Source organism: Perna viridis, chromosome 1 (assembly GCF_037379345.1).
Source record: "Perna viridis isolate PV_CMFRI_1.1 ecotype Kerala chromosome 1, ASM3737934v1, whole genome shotgun sequence".
Lineage (NCBI taxonomy): Eukaryota > Metazoa > Mollusca > Bivalvia > Mytilida > Mytilidae > Perna > Perna viridis.
This window is the reverse complement of record NC_142445.1, coordinates 27873759-27893123: the sequence shown is the minus strand read 5'-3', so window position 1 is coordinate 27893123 and position 19365 is coordinate 27873759. Positions and strand designations below refer to the sequence as shown.

General features: G+C 32.6%; 1 protein-coding gene across 2 annotated transcripts in view; it reads left to right on the top strand.

Moving 5' to 3' along the window:
• Positions 1–19365, top strand: part of LOC148628049 (uncharacterized) — a 55589-nt gene that overhangs the window by 18573 nt on the left and 17651 nt on the right. For both annotated transcript variants that reach the window (XM_088584018.1, XM_088584008.1), the window contains exons 9-13: positions 18–148; positions 380–516; positions 6832–8369; positions 12112–12245; positions 17914–18030. In XM_088584018.1, the coding sequence (XP_088440144.1) occupies positions 18–148; positions 380–516; positions 6832–8369; positions 12112–12245; positions 17914–18030 (2057 nt within the window). The remainder of the gene's footprint in view (positions 1–17; positions 149–379; positions 517–6831; positions 8370–12111; positions 12246–17913; positions 18031–19365) is intronic.

The following is a 19365-nucleotide window of genomic DNA, read 5'->3' as shown; positions in this document are numbered from 1 at the left end:
GCCTTATGCCTTTTCAGGGTATATATGAAATCTGGTGGGAAAGAATCAGACAGTATTGAAACAGTAGAAGAAGGAATGGTATACTTGTCACAATTCTCTCAAGATGGAATGTATTACAGAGCCAAAATAACCGAGGTTCACTTAACAGGTTAGAATATCTTCAAGACAGGGAATAATGTATTTCAATTATATATTTCAGTTTAGTTAATTATAGTCCTTCTCATTTACCAGATTTGGTTTTATTATGTAGTATGCAATTGCTGCAGCAAAACATTTTTATACTCATTTTTGAACTCTTAATAAGGAAGGTCTGAAGTTTTATTGCATTTATACATGCATGTACATCTGTCCCATAACACTGTGCACTTTACAATTACAGATTCAGTGGTGACATCAGTTGATGTGCTGTTTATAGACTATGGTAATGCTGAAAAGAGAGACTTGTCTCATCTCAGATCTCTACCACTACAGTTTACCACTCTACCAGCCCAGGCTGTATATTGTGCTTTAGCAAAGGTTTGTGTAACTTTAATTATATTTTGACAGTAATTCAAAGTTGTTAGAAAATTGTAATTTAACATTTGAGGTAGTTGTAGCTGATGATGTTAATTTCAAAGTTATGTATACATTTTGGAATGAAACATCTTTATTCTCATTTCAAAACTCAATAAACATTTTTACACCGAATGAAGTTTGCAAACAAAGTCTGTCTGTCTGAATTATTCTCTTAGTGGCTTGCAGCATTGGTGTGAAACTTTGTGGGATGAAATATAACCATATGGAGATGTGCATACTCTCAGGAATTTATGTATGGACTAAAATTGTAGTAATGATGGCTATTGTTAGGCATTTTTTAGCAAAACTTGGTCTCATGAATGCATTGTTGGCAACTCCTCCTGAACAACTTGCAGAATTGTTATGAAACTTAAGGGGGTGTTAAAATAACATATTCAGGGATGGGCATTTTGTCAGGGACTCCTACAACGTAAGAGGTTGGAATTTCGTTCCTCCATACCCCAACCTCTTACTTCTGAGTGCCACATTACATAACGCTCATCCCAACGTTCTTTGAAATCAGCAGAATTATAGTTAACTATTTGCCATTTAAAACCACTACGGGTAATGACTATTTTGACGATTCCCTCTTCCCACAGTGGGCTCGGGCAATGGTGGACAGTTTGTGTCCACCTTTGGACACGTTCCCACTGGCCCACGGTGGACACGTGCTTGGTCTTTGTCCACGTTGCCCACGCATTCTGGTGGTCACTTTTAAATCTTGTTTCGTTTTACAGGAATCAGAGTTAAAACTCATTCTTACGGAATAAATATTACGGTCCTGTTGTATTATGAGAAGCATATCTAATTGTATGAACTATCGGTAACATTATTTCACAGTTGTCAATAGAGCTTCTTTATGATGGACAGTCATCAATTACCTGTGGGCGGGATTAAAGCAGAGAAGCGTGATCATTTGCCAACAAAGGGAATAAATACAGGAAATCATGGTAACCTTTGATAGGTGCCATTTGATTTCTTTAATTGACAGTTACTCAATTAATGGTAGCGGCAGGTTTTAATACAGTGCAGCGCTATCACTTGTCAAAAAATGAATTGTGTTATAGAAGAAATTTTGATTTAACGTTAATCAAGTGTTACTTGTTGGATTAGAATATATTGAGAAATTCTAAATAGTTCAACATAACTTCTATGAATTTGGAAACAACAACTAATTTTGTTAGATGAATTCTGAGAAAAATACTTTAACGTTCATGTGATGGAAAAAGTGCACCCTCCTTTTGCTTATAATATTTAAAATTCTTAGAGAAAATCAGCTAAGATTAGATGTGCAGTCCTTTTGAAAGATGAAACTATTTACAGTTGCATCCCCTTTTACGGCACTGCATTATGTTGCTATGAATTTTTCACAGTGGCTAAAGATGCAGGTGTTCTATCGCGGACCTTTGATTGAAAGGTAATCAATTAAATAAAATGTCAAGGGTGTGGTTTTAAGTAAAGATGCAATAATGTTGATTGACAGGTAATAAATTATAGGAATATCAAGGGTGTGGTTTAAAGTATTGTGAACTGAAACTAGACAGTTAACTGGTGTGTATTGAGAAATGACACTTACATGTACCTTAAAAGACGTATTCATGTAGGTGATTTAATCATGATTAGACCTTCGCATACATGTGTACTAAGATTGAGGAGTAATAAATTGCTTTTTTTTTTTTTTGTCAACAACCGTAAAAAAAAAAAAATAATCGAGATATATGGTGAGTGCAACCTTCATGAAATTCGAAAATAAAATCGAAACTATGATAATTTAATACGTACCCATTTCAACAACTGCAAGTGGAAGGCAAAATAACACAAAAATACAAAATTTTCAAACTCATTTTTGTCCCGTTTTAGTATTGAAATATATTGGAGATTTCAGAAAAGGGCCTACTAAGTCGGCACACCAGTGTAAATAAAGAAACCAATGAGTTTAATTTATTCTACATATAGTTAGTCATAAAAATTCATACTAGAAGAATTTATTTTTTTTTATCAGATTATATCTGGGGGGTTCAAACACTATCTTATATTTTATAAGAGATTTTAAATGTCGAAATTTTGATTTAAAAATAAAACTTTGGATGTCCCTAATACACTTCTGTAATCATAAAACATTAAATTAGGTTTCTTTTTATTCTTTAATCTAAATTTTGCCAAACAATTTCTTCTTGTTAATTAGCACTTAATCGACCACTTCCTGTATATTGGCTGAGTGTGACATGCTAGGATATTAAGTAGTGACATTACACGGACAATACTAATTTGACTAATTAAGTTTACATTATAAACACATTAATTAATTTTATTTCTAGGTGGCTATGATATGAAAGAGTAATCAAGGGAACCAAGGTTATAGCGGTGATCAAAAGAATGTAATCCAGGAATCACAAATACTTTACAAGGTTATTATGTTTAGTAAAAAGCAAAAAATACTTGTATTGAGCATGATTTTACAAGAACAATGAATTTAATTATTGAAATAAAAATATGATTGCCCTCGTGTCATTCACCTATTTTTATATTCATAAACTAACAATGGATTTTTCAAAAATGAAAGTAATAATGTTTCTGGAATAAGGTTTCAGAAGATTCTAAAAAAAATGAGATTTCAAAATAAAACACTTTAAAAGAAATCCATTTTCAAAGTGCATTTTGATTGATAACTTGATATGGGAAGATTTTCATGAATTACATGTAAATAAATTTTAATTAAAAAGACTCGTAAAAATGAAAAATTATGATTTAACGTCAACGGTTACAAAAAATTTAAGAAAATATAATTTTATATTTCTATATGTCTCTTAAAGTCGAATTTTAAATACTTTCATGTATTATTAGTCTTCTTATTTTCTATGCATATAAGGCATGTTGTTCGTCAATCGATAATTGTTGCTGTGTCAAAGAAATGTCTAATTACCTCATACGATGCTCAAAACACAGGGACACACCTCTTGATAAAACGTGAAACACTTGATTAGTTGACGATTTTACAAAGGCGTTTATCAAATTTGCATAAGAAATTGACACACTCAAAGCATTTTTATAGTTATTGGTTTAAAATACTTTGTTCTTTTTTTTTAATTCAGAATTATTACGTAAGAAACCTGATTTTCACCCATCACTATATTTGGCTAACACGTGCTCGGATAATACACGGTTAAATCTGTTGCCATTTGAAAACTCATGAAATATGCGGTTCAATAATTCTGGATCATGACGATGCTTCCCCCTTTCAAATTTTGTTGAAATGACACGATACCGAAATTGGTTATTTATAGACCATAAGTTAAAATTGCATGTGTTTGCTTCAAATCCATTCTTTCATTAAGAAAATACAACTGCATTAAATAGATTGTCAGTAAAATAAGGAGTTTGCAGATACTCGATTTTCTTGAAGATTGTAATTTTCAATTTGTAACAATCTGGTGACAGGTCAGGTGTGCAGTATTATTACATGATACATGTAGCAACTAGAAATGATAAAATAAGGGCCTTATGAATTTCTTTAAAAATTATATCAACTTTGGTTTCTGATTAGTCCAGGTTTACATTTCGATGATACTAAATAATGATAGACTTAAGTACGATATGGGCCGTAAGAAACAGAAAAAAAAAAACAAAACAAAACAAAAAAAACAAGAGTTTAAAGCATTTAATTCATATAAAAACCTAATTATATTAATTCCTAAGTAAACACCTGGTGGTGTCACAATTTTGGATTGAGGCCAATTATACGTGAAAGAAAATTGATTCTCACGGTCAAGGTAATGATTGACTTATTGTTCTTTTATTTGTCAATGGTTTGAACATTGTAATAAAATTGCCGATCATGGGTTAAATTCAATCAACAGGTTATCACGCATCCACTGGATACCATGGGCGTGGACACTATTCTGTCCACCTGACACATTGGGCAGAGCGTGGACAACTTGATTTGTCCACCGTGGGCGATTGGCATTGTCAAAATAGTCGTTAGCTGTAGTGTATCAAATTAACCAACAAATTGCCTTTACCAATTTTAAGTTCGTTTTGTCAAAAACATATTGTATTCCGTAAAATTATTGACCTCATTTAAAATGGCTAGTCATTTTGAAAACTGCCTTCATTGCTTATGTTTTCCAGGTATTCGACAAATATTTAGGATTTTTATCGCTCGATTTCTGGTAGGTTAAATTCCTTTTTTGTAAATAAAAGACTTCAAATATTTTAAAACACATGTTTAGCTAATTCTTATTGGTGTTGGCTTTCGGCATGTCAGAAGCTAGGTTAGGATGGCACCAACCCCGTGCAGGTCCGGGTGTTAAAAGAATAGGCCTGCAGCAGCGCTAAGCTTATCGTAAAAGTCGACTAAATAGTGCTCAGAACCCTAGCCGGGGGCTAGGGTGCTCTGCCCACAGAGCAAATGGGATGTGTGCCCCAGATGGTGGAATGGGGTACCCCTGGCGTGTTACATGCTGGGGTTGTCAGGCTATAGTACGGAAGGCCTGACCGCCAACCATAGTGGTGCACCGTGTTGGGAAGGATGCCACGTTCCTCGCACATTAAAGAACCCTACTGTGGTATTCTCCCGGAGTAGGAACCATAGGGCTCCGCCACAGGAGGCTAAATTGCCTGACCCTACCCACCTCTCTCTATTCCCTATTGTCCTTGTGTCCCATCCCTTTTTCATTTCATCATCGTTTCATGTTCATTTTATCATCAATTCCATGTTCATCATCTGAATATAGCTGAAATATTGCTGCTCGGACGTTAAACCCCAACAAACAAACAAACAAACAACAAAGGATGGCACCAAGTCAGAAAATAGCTTGCCAGACAACCTCTAGCATTGCTGGAGTATTTGTCAGGAATTTATGTTTGGAAAAAAATTGTAAAATTGATGGCTTTTGGACTTACGCCTTTTTCAGCATAACCTGGTCTGATTTGCTGTCCACAACTCCTCAACAATTTGCAGCATTGTTACAGTGATTGGGATTAAAATTTGCCAATGGGACTATGCCCCCCTTACCCTTCAATTCAATTGGACATTTTCAATTTCAATGGGCCATTCTAAAAAAAAAAAAACATGGGACAAAATTTTGAATAGCAGCTAAAAACTGAATAGACAATGAAGACCAAAGGTACATTTGTAACATAAACAAACATTAATTTATACTGCAAATCAAATGGTTATTAAGAGTTAACAATTTTAAAACATGTCAATTAATTGTCACATCAAATCACTTTTCTTTTCTGTTGTTTGAGTTTTTATATTAATCTATTGTCTAGTCCTTTATCATGGTCCACAGGTTCCCCCATCAATTAGGCCCTAACTTGGCTATTAAAGTAGTATATCACAAATGATAGACAGTGTCTATTTTTTTGTTTAGCTGTAATCAGATTTTGGATTTTTTTGGGGTGCTTCAGGACCAGATAATATGTCTCCACCATTATCAAAATTTTCAATAGGGGTTGATAACCATGTCCAGCTGCCAAGTTAGTTTCTACGACAATTGCAGTTTGATTCTTGTAATTGCCATCATTGATATTTTTTAGGATTTGAAAAAGATATTTTCTTCTGTCTTGGATCAAGCTTAAAAATGTCTTTGGTGGCATTTTCAATTTCAAATGGAACCGCCAGTCCATGCTTTTTTTGATATTATCAAATTATTTTTATTCTTTAAAACAATGTTTATTGTTCTTTCAAACGCGTAAGCTATCAAGAATATGTTATCTGAAAAAATTATAAAGTACCGTTTCATTCCCCGGTCTTCAAATCCCCTCAAAAACGTTGACGATCAAAACATCCAACTGCAGCTAATAAAAACATTGTTAGAAGACACGTTCATGCCTTTTTTACTTACTGTCACAAGTAGTGGACAACACTCCACCATCAATGAAAGAAACTTAATGCGCGCACATGACACGACACATTAGTTACTCAATGGGTCATTCTTAGAGGAAATGTGACTATGGCGCATGGCAAACAGTAATCCCAATCACTGTTATGAAAAGTAATGGAGTGTTAAATTACCATATTTTGTCATGTATATTGTTAGAAATTTATGTTTAAAGTAAATTTGCAGTCATATTCTGTCATTGTGTTGTCAAAAAAATCATTCTGATTGCAATTTGGAGTCAGATGTAAAATGGCAGCAAAATTATGTGTCAAAAGTGGTTAGTTAACCCCCTATAAAAATTGTGTCCAGTATGAAACCTGTGTCCATACTGGTGCTCAAATGTACAGGGTTCAACAGGCTGCAGATAATTCTTTACCTCTCTTTGTTTCAGATTGCACCAAACAACAAATATGGTGTATGGTCAGAGCAAGATATTCTCACTTTCTCCCAACTAGTTCATTCAAAGAAGTTTTTCTGTACATTAATTCAACCAAGTCAACATCCAGATATACCTAATATCGTTGATCTCTTCTTTAATTCAACCATTCCAGGAAATTGGACTCCAACTCCAGTTTTCATACAAACCATTCTGATGAATAGCAAAATTGGTAGAATGATAACAATTCAGGAACAAGTGACTTCATTCCTCATCTTCTTTCGTCTTTCTCCTACATCAAACTCACCTATTTCACCACCTGCTACATCAACAAATGGGAAAGGAGATTCAAGTGAAGAAAAGGTTGATGTTAAAGCAAAAAGTGAGCCTAACATTCTTGACTCACCTGTTAAAAGGCAGAAATCGTGTGGCTCCATGGAAGGTTGTACATCACAGGAAGTACCAGAGGCTCAGAGGGCACATATGTGTGATGGTGCTTCTCTAAAATGTGATGAATCTGAAGAGATGAAGAAATCTGAAAATAAAAAGGTGGATAATGCTCAGTACAAAATAACAAACTGTGATAAAGATACTGTGATATCTTGTGCTACAACTGATGAACAACTCCCTTCCTTGTCAGAAGCTGATAAAACTTTGCCTACAGCTTCCATCTTAGACTCCTTAAGGGAAGAAAATAAAGGGACGAAAACGCTAGAGGATACAACAATAAGTATTGGAAATAATGCTGTTGATGCAGCTGAAAATTTAAACATTGCACTTAAAGAGACAACAGCTTCTGTGAACTTGTCTTGTCCAAATTATAATACCCAGAAATCTGTAGAATCTCATCAGAATGTCATTAGTACAGATAGCACAGCTGACATTTTGACAATAAACCATTCAGAAACTTCTAGTAAGAATGACAATGAAATGGATTTAAATGCCAATCAAATGATTGATACTAATGTCCCTCCTCCTGTGTTTGATAAAAGTGCGTCATGTTATAAGGTAATGGTATCATTCAACAAATCTCCCTCTTTGTTCTTTGTCCATATTGTGTCTGAAGTTACTGCCACTACATTGAATGTGATGTCAAATAACATTAACTCTCACCATAGTCAGCTTTCAAGGAAACAGTTGAAAAAACTCTCAAGGAGTTTTCAACCTCAGGTTGATTCTGTGTGCTGTGCTCAGTTCTTAAAAGATAATAAGTTTTACAGAGCACATGTGCTTGAACTGCAGGGACCCAATTCACCTCAGAAAGTAAACTCGGGTACTGACTCTGATTCTGACAATGTGGGTAAAGCTAAGGTTTTTTATATGGACTATGGTGACACGGAATGGGTACCAAAAAGAAGGTTGTTTCCCCTGCCCAAGGAGCTGCAGAACATACCAGCATTAGCAGTAAAGTGCAGTTTGGCATTTGTGAAGCCTACGAAGGGTGAATGGAACAAGGATGTGAAGGACTGCTTCAATAAGTTGACTGGAGATGGCCAGGACAAAGTTGTTAAGATGATTATGGTGGATGGTAGCATTGAAAGGTCACTGGAAAGGTAATGCTCTCCAAGTTTTATTGAAGTGTATCTTTAAGTTCATGTTAGTGAAAAAAAAATAAACAGGAACTGACAGAGATAGATTTTACACTAAATCCAAAATTTTGAAAATATTTAACCAGGCTTTTTCTCTTCTAAAAAATCTACAAAAGTTACAATATTTTTTAGAAAAATATCAAGTCTCAGATTAAATTTAACATTGATATGATGGAGAACACTTGATTTATAATTAAGTAATTAAGTACTATTCTCTGTAAGAATGAGGCAGTGGATGCATCATTGGGTAAAACATACAAGTCTTTACAAGAATTCTTACTGCAGCGTTAGCTGCCAAATTTGTTCAGTTCTGATTCTACTGAATTTTTCCGATTCAATGAAATAAGTTTGTAGTAATGCAATTGAAGCAATGAATGCCAATAATACCTACAGAATATTGTGAAAACAAGGTTTTTTTTTTATCAAAGAAGATCATTAGCTCTGATCTAATTATTTTTCGCCATTAATTGTGAAGATTGCCAACAAGACAAACACCTGGGTTTAAAATACTTTCACCTTAGTAAAAAAAAAAAATAACGCTAATGGATATACACAGGAAAGCATGTGTCTTGTTCACATTTCATTTCATCTATTTCTTGATTAGTTTTCAAATAAATAATGGCAATTACTGACTATATTTGTGCCACATAATATTACTACATAAATTACAAAAGGATCCTTGCGTTATACTCGAACCTTTTTCTTTTACGGCCTTACAGTTGATTAACCACTTTTGCTTTGCAATCAGATTTTCTTTTTTAAAGAATCGATCCTAAGGAATTAAGGTCACTAGAAGTTACTTGCATATGAATTTATCTAGGTCAACTTTTTGTCTTGCAAGACAATAAATGTGTCGACACTTACACAATGTATTTCACATATTTAAAGCATTTTTTTTGTGTATTTCAAATAAAATTATACAGGAAAAGTACAATTTAGTAGAAATAATTCAAAGTTAAGGTGTATTTCAACAGGAACCAAAATTTACGAAAATGACAGCTAATGCAGCTTTAAAACAACTAATATTTCCTTTTTAGTTCACCTGGCCAAAGGCCATGTAGGCTATTGCCATCATTTTGAGTCCTTCATTGTTGTACATTGTTAACAATTATTCAAAACTCTCCTCTGACACCACTTGACCAACTGAATCCAGACATGGTATGAATGTTCCTTGGGGTATCCTGCATAGATTTTATAAGGGGATTTTTGGTTTGTCAAAAAAAAACATTGCAGTCGTTACTAAAAATAGAACATAGTGGTCTGACAGTAGTTTTTCGCATATTTGTCCAAAACTGTTAGGTTTAGGCCAATTCTGACGTGGGTAAAAGTGTTCAGCATGATAAGCATTACTTGCCAGTGGCGACCAGAAATGTGCCTGGGCAACCATTTTTTCTATTTAAGTAGCCCAGCTGGCGAATTGCGAAAAAAAAATTATTGTAAACAAAAGTTGATAGGAGAGGACTATATATCAGCATGATTCTACATATGTCAGCTCACAATCCTCAGAATGGCATGTGGGGTTAGCAGACTTGCAGTGCAGTACTGGTCACCAGAAGTGAAGGGTCTATAAATAGCATGGGAAATCCCAGTGTTTTCACAAGATAGGGGTATATTTAAAAATCATTATGGAGATTAGGCCTCACATCACAAGAAGCAAAATGCACCTATAAAATGTACAGAAATGTTTTTCCTTTCAGAAACTGTTTAAATTTTTTAAATAAGATGAGAACTTTTTTCACAGCACTATGAGGAACAGGGGTAATTTCTGCGTAGGACTATTTTTGCGTACGTTCCAAATGCTCATTGGTTGAATTGGTGGTCTGTAACCTAAAGAGTCACTTTTTGTCTTAGAAAAAATAAATAACTATACAGGTTTCTTCCTACACACATACTGAATGCATTTGCAAAGTTTCAGTGAAATGTGACAAGCACTTTTTTAAATATTTGATTTTTAAATATAGGGTAACCAAGTTGTGCGAGCAAAAAAGTGACAATATTCTACCATACTTAAATGCATTAAATATTTGCAAAGAACTTTTTCTGACTTTTCAAATAAAAAATATCAATCACAACTTGTTTTTTAACAATATTAATGAAGAAATAGTTTTAAAAGTAATCATTTTCTGAGAAATTGGTCTATTTTTAAAAATTTATTTCTGACATGCCTCCCCCTTTTTCTTGATCACATGTCAAAAATCCTAAATCTTTAAATTTTCACAAAAGGTGATATATTTGGCTTTACATTTGTAAATACAGTGTTTTCACATTAAAACATGACCAGTAAAGGGCACCTAAAGCAAAAAAAGTTCTCAGTAATGGATTTTCCATGTTGCCATAGGGGAATGCTGATATGGCCTTAACCGCAGTAATGAAAGTGAGTTTTTCCTCATTTCTAACCTAATTTTTGCTCAAATCTACACAAAACTTGATTTCAAGTACTTATTACCACCATATTTAGGTAAATATAGCCCTCAAAGTTTAATATTTGATATTTTTACTAAATTTTCTACACTTTTTACAAGATAGGACATAAAAATAAGCCAAAAAGACCAATTTTCCATAATTTGGACCTATAACTTAAAAAAATGCATATTTTGAAGGATTTTTGTAGTGTATTCCTCTCATGGCAAAGTTAACAAGATCTTCAAGTAGTTTAAAGCTATTTCAAGAAACTTTTCATTTTGCCATGGCTTCAACTTAAGGCTAAAAACCACCAATTCCACTTTCCATAGGCTTCTATGCTAATTTCACAATATTCAATGGCTTCTCTGGACTTTACCTTAACTTTAACCTGCAGAGGACTATATATCAGCATGATTCTACATATGTCAGCTCACAATCCTCAGAATGGCATGTGGGGTTAGCAGACTTGCAGTGCAGTACTGGTCACCAGAAGTGAAGGGTCTATAAATAGCATGGGAAATCCCAGTGTTTTCACAAGATAGGGGTATATTTAAAAATCATTATGGAGATTAGGCCTCACATCACAAGAAGCAAAATGCACCTATAAAATGTACAGAAATGTTTTTCCTTTCAGAAACTGTTTAAATTTTTTAAATAAGATGAGAACTTTTTTCACAGCACTATGAGGAACAGGGGTAATTTCTGCGTAGGACTATTTTTGCGTACGTTCCAAATGCTCATTGGTTGAATTGGTGGTCTGTAACCTTTTAACTGGTTACCATTCAATCGGAAACGTGGAGTCGCTAGTTAAATATTAGCTAATGTCAGTTTCTTATTAAGAAATGTTTATCAATTTCTGCATCCGGTATTTCATAAGATGTGGAATTTTATTTCTGAGGTTAAAAAACCAGGACTACCAACTTTTTTTCTGGGCAAATTGATTTTATAGTATATAGCCCAGGTAGTTACTAGCCTCAAATATTAAATCTTGACCCTTGTTATTTTTTAGTTTTCTGCAAATATCTTTAAAACTATGATAGATAGAAAGAAACTTTCAGTAGCTGAAATGATCCTTATAATAAGTACTACCAAAATCTTCTGGAGTCAAAATTGTTGGACATTTCCTTGTTTAATTGATTGCCCTTGAAAGGTAAAATTTAACTAGGTGAGTGATTCAGGTTCCTGGGAACCTCTTGTTAAGGAGATCAGGTGACACTAAGAAAAGAACCAAAAAAAAACCCTGTAAATCATTTATTAAAATTAAATATAACTTGCTCTGATTGGATAATCAATTTTTTTGTAGTGTGTATGCTGATCCTTTAAAAGTAATTTTAGTAGACATTTGTGATCAGGAGGAGATCTGTATCAACATGGATTTGATCAAACAGGGGCTAGCTGTACTGGACCTGACAGATAATAAACCTGCCATTATCAGTAGTAGGTATCTTGTGGGGTAATATTTTATTCCCACCCCCCAAAAAAAAAAGGTCTTCCCTTCAAACTGGCCGTTTTCAAAAGTCCCGGCCAATGTACCTTAAAACCTTTGTGTTTTGTCTTCAATAGACTGGCCACCCCCTAAAACTGTACATCGGCCGGTTTTTCACAGTTTTAGTTACATATTTCAAATAAAAACACCCTCTCAATTCCAGCCGTCCCGTTATTGTTCACCTGTAATAAATGTGTCAACAAAACTTAATGATTACGTAATATTATGTAATTAATAATTCATTCACTGACCCATTTGCATTTCATCAGTGAACAGATGATAATTGAAAGGGACAGTATTTCAATCAACAAATTTAATCCAGAAATTACATTTTGTCACTGGTTGGCTGTTAATTGGTGTGTACACACGTCAGGCAACAGGGTCTTTTAATAGTACGATCTTTACGATCCTTTAACTGTCAATTAATGTGACCTATGCCCAAGCCTAAACAACACAGGGGTGAAATTGTTAGACTTTGTTGATAGGTAATTAACGAAAACAATACAAATAATTGATTACCATCAATAGCTCTCTGATCTTTAATACACACATTCTTTCAAAACCGTGAACATTATGTTGTCGGCAGTACCATTTGTAAAATCAAATCTTTACAAATGATGCAAGCTTTGAAATGTAATAAAAGGCCAAAAATTTTGAATTGGCATTACACATGTCCCAATCAACAAACTGACAAGGTGTAGGGTTATATAAAACATTAATGGAAACAGCTCTTAGAATGCATTGCTATTTTTCACAAAACCGGCCACCCCTATAAACAGACTATTTTTTCTTGTCCCAGTGGTGGCTGGTTTTGAGAAGTTTCACTGTATATATTTTCTACTACTTCACCAATATCAGTTTTCATCAAATTCCCATTGCAGGTTGAGTCAAAATGGCTAAAAAATGTGTATGGTAGTAGAAAACAGACACTTTTTTTTTTTTTAGCATTATCAATGTTGAAGGTAGCATCATCTCAAATGTAGTCAATTTATTGAAAATGCCCTACATTAGCAACTTCATTTGTGCATGTATTGTGTTTATTTCATTGAAGAATACAAAGCAGGAATTACCATGTTGACATTTGAACCCACATTAATGAATAATGTAAATACTGTGAAAGTACTATTGTTCGTGGGGTATAGGACAAACCATGAAATTTGGTTCCAAACAAAAAGGAGAATCCCATTGATTTGTATGATGAAAACAGCAGAACCACGAATTCAAGGGTCCATGAATATGTGTTTCTTCCCTAATCCACGAAAATTGGTGTCCACAAATTAAAGCGTCTTTACAGTAGCCCATTCTTCCCTGATGTGTTATAATATCAAGACACATTCAAACATATAAAATCTTATAAACATTTGGGAGGGTGTTTTTTTTAAGCAATATTTCATGATTCTTCTATTTATTCAAGAATTTGCCAGCATTTTATTTTTACATCATTTTTCCTTTTAAGGAATGACTGTTGTAATTTTTCTGTCTATGAAGAGGTAAAGTCAGTCATATGGTACACACTAAATAACTTTCATAGCAGATTATGTTGAAGTTTGCATAGAGGTTATTATAAATCAACCAAAAATTTTTAATGCAATCAGAAAGTGTGTTACTTCTGAATTTGACAGAGTATTTTACTTTTTCCACCGTAACAACAAGTTTCTTCTATAGTTTTATTTCATGAACTTGATATGCACATGTCTTCACATATAAGTAATTATCTTGTTAGTATGTTTAATTTCACCTACATTTTTTCTTTAGTTCTGTGTTTATTTACTCCTTCCTGTTAATTCATGATGCCTATATTGTGTGCAACATATCATAAAATTTGCCCCAGACAGATGCATAGTACCTTTATTTCTATTGCTTAATTATCTTTGAAATACATTCATGATGATTATTATATCATGAATGTGACATATGATGCTATTTAAATAGGTATTGTAAAAGCTTATTTTATCTGCAATTTGTATTTTGTACTGCATAAGCAGATTGAAAGCTGGTGAGGCCACAGTTTTTTTACTAGTACAAAATTGTAAAATCTATTTAAAAAAATAAAGTTACAGACAATGCGTGCTTTTAATTTTGTTCATTCAACAGCTTGCCAAAACAAAGTCAGTGAGGAGATTGAATGTTAATGGCTGCATAAATTTCACCACCACAATAAAATCATGTTAAAGTGCTTTGGTAGTTTTGGAAACAAGTTAACATTGGCTAGAGATGATAAAAATTGAAAGGAATGTTAACAGTTCCTGTAAATGATTTAAGAGTTTAAAAACCTGGTGGGTTTATTTTTATTCTCAACTCAAAGTAGACAAATAAAGGGGGGATAATTTGCGGGAAAATCAAAGCTATGACGTTTTGTGTGGAAATATACAAGAGAGCTTCTAAAACAATTGAGAAATTTCAGTTAAAACATAATTTGTTGTCTTCTTTATTTTAAGACTAATTAAACCATCCATAGTTGTTGAAATTTTATAAACAATTTTTGAATCACAGAGTAATTTTAAAGAAAAATCGAAGTGAAAAAAAGACAAGTTTTATTGTCTTCCAAAATGACAAATTACAAGTGTTTTGTGTGTTTTTTAAATTTAAAAAGACCATATGCCAATTTAATATTTTTAAAAGTTTTAAAAAGGTTATGTAGTCTCTTAGTGTAATTATACCCCAAGCAACAAAGTTGCGAAGGGTATCATGTTTTTGACCCATCCCTCCTTCAGTCCATCTTCATTTTCCTGACTTTTTTTTAACAAACACTTGCAGATGTTGACATGCTTTTGGTATATAAGTTCACCATGATAAGTTACAGGTCACATTTGACTTTCATTCCGCTCTGATGATTTTTACTAAAATTACTACCTTGAACTTCGCAAATTTCACAGAAATGACAGTTTTCTGGACTTTTTTTCTAAACGCTGTAGATATTGACATGATATTTGGTTGATAAGTTACAGGTCAAGTTTATGTTTAGTTCCGCTCTGATGATTTTTACTGAAATTATGGGCCTTAAACTTATCAAAATTCAGAGAAAAAAATGTTTTCTGGACTTTTTTCCAAACACTTAGAGATATTGACTTAATTTTTGGTGTATAAGTTCACCATGATAATTTACAGGTCAAGTTTAACTTTCATTCCACTCTGACGATTTTTACCGATATTACGGGCCTTGAACTTAGTGTAGCTTAATTCACAGAAATAACCATTTTTCAGACTTTTTTTCTAAACGCTTGAAGATTATGACATGATTTTTGGTATATAAGTTCACCATGATAAGTTACAGGTCAAGTGTACTTTCTGTTCTGCTACAATGATATTAACTTGGGATTAACTAAAACTCAAAGAAATCACAATCTGGAGTTTGAAATTACCATTCTGAGTAACAGAATTTAGTTACAAGATAAAGGTCTAAAGCCTGAAAAAAAAAACACTCTTATTCCTTTTTTTAACCGGGGTCCTTGTACATGTATTTCTTTATGAACAAATTTACTTGAGTATCCAACATTGGGACGTGTGGGGTTCAATTTTTTTTTTTTTATTGGGGGGGGGATTATTTTAATGAAATCTGCCTGAATACTCAAATTTTTATCCCTGAGTTCTTCCTGTGTTTTGCAGCTTTTTTTTTTTGTAGTGACATTTCACTTAACCCTACTGTAACACAACTTGTTTACATCAGAACAATGCTCAATGATTAATTAAACAGTACATGTATTTGACTAACCTTACTTTGATTTTTAGTCACTTTTTACCATCTTTATTTGAACCTAAAGTAACATGCTGTAAAGAAAGCTATAGATACAAAAAAAAATTAGAGGAAATTAACATTGTTCAAGTATTGCGCATTGCATCATTTGGACATTTAAAAATTTGAATGGGAATTTGTGTTGATAAATAATGTGAAGGTACATACAGTATATAAGAATTCCACTTTTAAACTATGTCAAGTTAGATAATGAAATCTTTGAAAATAAAAAAATGTTTTTTAAAATATAAGTAGTAGATATGCTTATTTTTCCATTTAATTTTTACTTTTTTCCGACCGACCCAATTTCATCCAATTAAGTAAGCCTTAAGTAATTATTCATCTAAATAATATTTTGTCATTGCTGTAAATAAAATTGAGATCTGGACTTGAAAGCAAATGAAGATTTAAGGGACTTCTTTTTCTGATTTTGGCCTTGAAATTAAGATGTTAAATTACATTTGCTTTTTAAAAATTTAGTTCTTGCAAAATTTGTCAATAAGCATTATATGTGTTCAACATGTTCTATTTAACTCACTTATCAATGTAAATCTTACACCTTTCATCAGAGGTTATAATTACAGAGATAAGAAACTTGTTAATTAGCCAGTTTATGTATAAAATTATCAGGCGGCTGATAACAAGATTCCCTGATCTTTCCACTTATTTATTAAAGTACCTTTTTACCCTTTTGATAAAATTATTTGAAATTATTGTAGCAGACGCTTTGAAGGCGTAAAAATTTGAAACTGAAGATTTTATTCAGTTATCTTTGAAAACAAAAAAGTTGTGATAGGTTAATGTAAAAATTATTAATTTAATTTTGAATTATTTTCATTTTCATGAAAATCAGGGGGTATGTACCTGTTTTCAATACTTCTTTTTTGTTTGATTTGGTAGAAAGAAAAATGGGATTATGAGCATGAAGCCAGGGTATCGTAAAATGTGAAACTGAAGGTTTTATTTCAATATTCGCAATACTTGTTTAGTTATGATAATTTAAAGTCAAGTTGTCATTATCGATGAAGATCTCTTTTCCCATCTTGTGTTAATGCCAGATTTCAGTTAGTTGCAAATCTCTTTAATTACAGGTCTGTGCTTTCATTATAATATTTTATAGTTGATAAACAGGAGGTGAAGAGCAGTAATTTTAACCAAGCAAAATTGACAGAAAAATTCAAATTGATTAAAAGCATCCTTCAAGGAAATTATTTTCCTAGCAGAGCTTTTGAATAAATGCCAATTTTTGGACAGGTTTTATAAAACTGAAAAAAGTGAAATGAAACAAAAGTAGGATACTGTTCAAAAATTGATGTACAGATCATATCCATTATGGCCATACCTGTTAAAACCCTCCAACATTAGGGGAAGACTCACAAAATCAATGAAAAATTTAGAATCGCCCACATAAAAATTGTAAGATTTGTGGTAGGTTTTTGGTTAAAATTACTGTTTTCTCTGCAAAATACATACAGGGATTGACACTAACAGTAGTCTAGTAGTCTTTTGCCACCCTAATTTTGGAGAGGACTTCTTGAAAATTTTTCATGGTAGTCCTATGGACTATCTGAATCATGCCTCATTTTTCATAAGATCTAAGAACAGAACTGTTGTTACCCTCTGCGGACTACCTGTTTTACCTCTGAAGTAGTCCTGTTGACCACCAAATAAATGTAACTAGTGTCAAACCCTGCGACAGAACTACTTAAGAAAAGCAATTCTGAATCATGGGAAATGCAAATTAATGATAACAGTTTTATTTTACATAATGAAATCTTTTGGTCATGTGAAATTGTGCATATAGTACTATTTTTACAAGAATCATAAACCTCTAGTGCTAACAGCATTTTGATTATACTCAGTTATAGATTAGTTGTTATTTATAGGTCCAACTTCTCCAGAACAGCTAACTAACTGGGATCCCATGACAGAAGACTATCTGAGTCAAAGGAACACATATAAAGTAGATGTGGATGATGCTGGGGTTGCTACAGTTGGTTACAGTAAGTAAAAAGAAATGGCAATATTTTAATTAAGTCATTTTGGTTCAAGAATGGTCTCGTGGTACACATATTAACATTTTCATCTCTCATGTGTAGAAGGTTTTTTTTTTTTTTTTTAAACAACAAATAAATACTTTATTTACGCTTGTTACATATAGCACCTTGAACCCAAGTTTTTCAAGGTGTTCCCTGTAAATTCCTCTAGTTATCCAGGGTTATAACTAGTTGTAAAAAATACATATATATATAAATAAACTTTCAATTACAAAGTAAACAATCGATAAGTATGAATTAAACAGACATACAGGTAATTAATCTACCAAAAGTTTCCTAAACCTCACTAAAAATAATTCTCTATTTTTTTGACTTATTCTTTTCTTGTATTCTTTTATAAAAATGGAGAAAACATTTACGTTTTTTTATTTTTGTTCGGATATATAATAAACTTTGTAGATAAAAAAAGCAAGTATTGTCAATATATAGTTGATAAAAAAATACTTTTCATCAGCAATCTTATATCCCAAGACAATATGTTCTAGTTTAATATTAGAATTTATGCCAGATTTTCTAAAGACATTATTAATCTCATTCTAGAATGGTTTTAAGTATGGACATGAGATAAAGAAATGAAAATAATCTTCTTCCTGTTGACAAAAATTACATAAAGGATTTGCAACTATCTTCCATTGAAACAATATTTTTTTTTATTGGAATGATATATTGTATCAACTTCCATCTGAATTCTTTTAATTTGTTTTCTGTTAAATAGTTAAATGTAAAAAGATATAAATTATCCTTGAAAAGTGTTTCTTGAGAACTGAAAATTCTCACCCATTTCTGAAAGCCAATAAAATCTTCAATTTTATCTTTAACTAATGATTTGTAAAATATGTTGTTTGTAATTTTAGCTACATCTAGATATGAAAGTTTCCAGGTAAAGTTTTCCGTCTTAATATTCACTTTAGTTTTAATAGATTCATTTGTCTTGAAGAGAAGTTTCCATTTATGCGGTATAGTTTCTTTCAGAATTTTTTATTCTATCCAGTTGCTTTTTTGTTGAAGTTCGTTGAAAACAACTTTCTCCGAAATTTGATTTTGATCGCCTAGAATATCATTTATTTATATAATGTCGCTTTTTATCCAATTTTCGAAGCAGATTGACTGATTTTTGTATTTAATAAATTTATTACACCAAATAAGTTGTTCTCCTGATCCCTATAAAATCTAAAAGATCTTTATCTTGACCACCCCCAGCAATAACCCAACATTTAATAACCTTCTTGTAGAATTCAGGGATATGTTCAAGTAGCTTTTTTATACTAGCTAAATCAATGT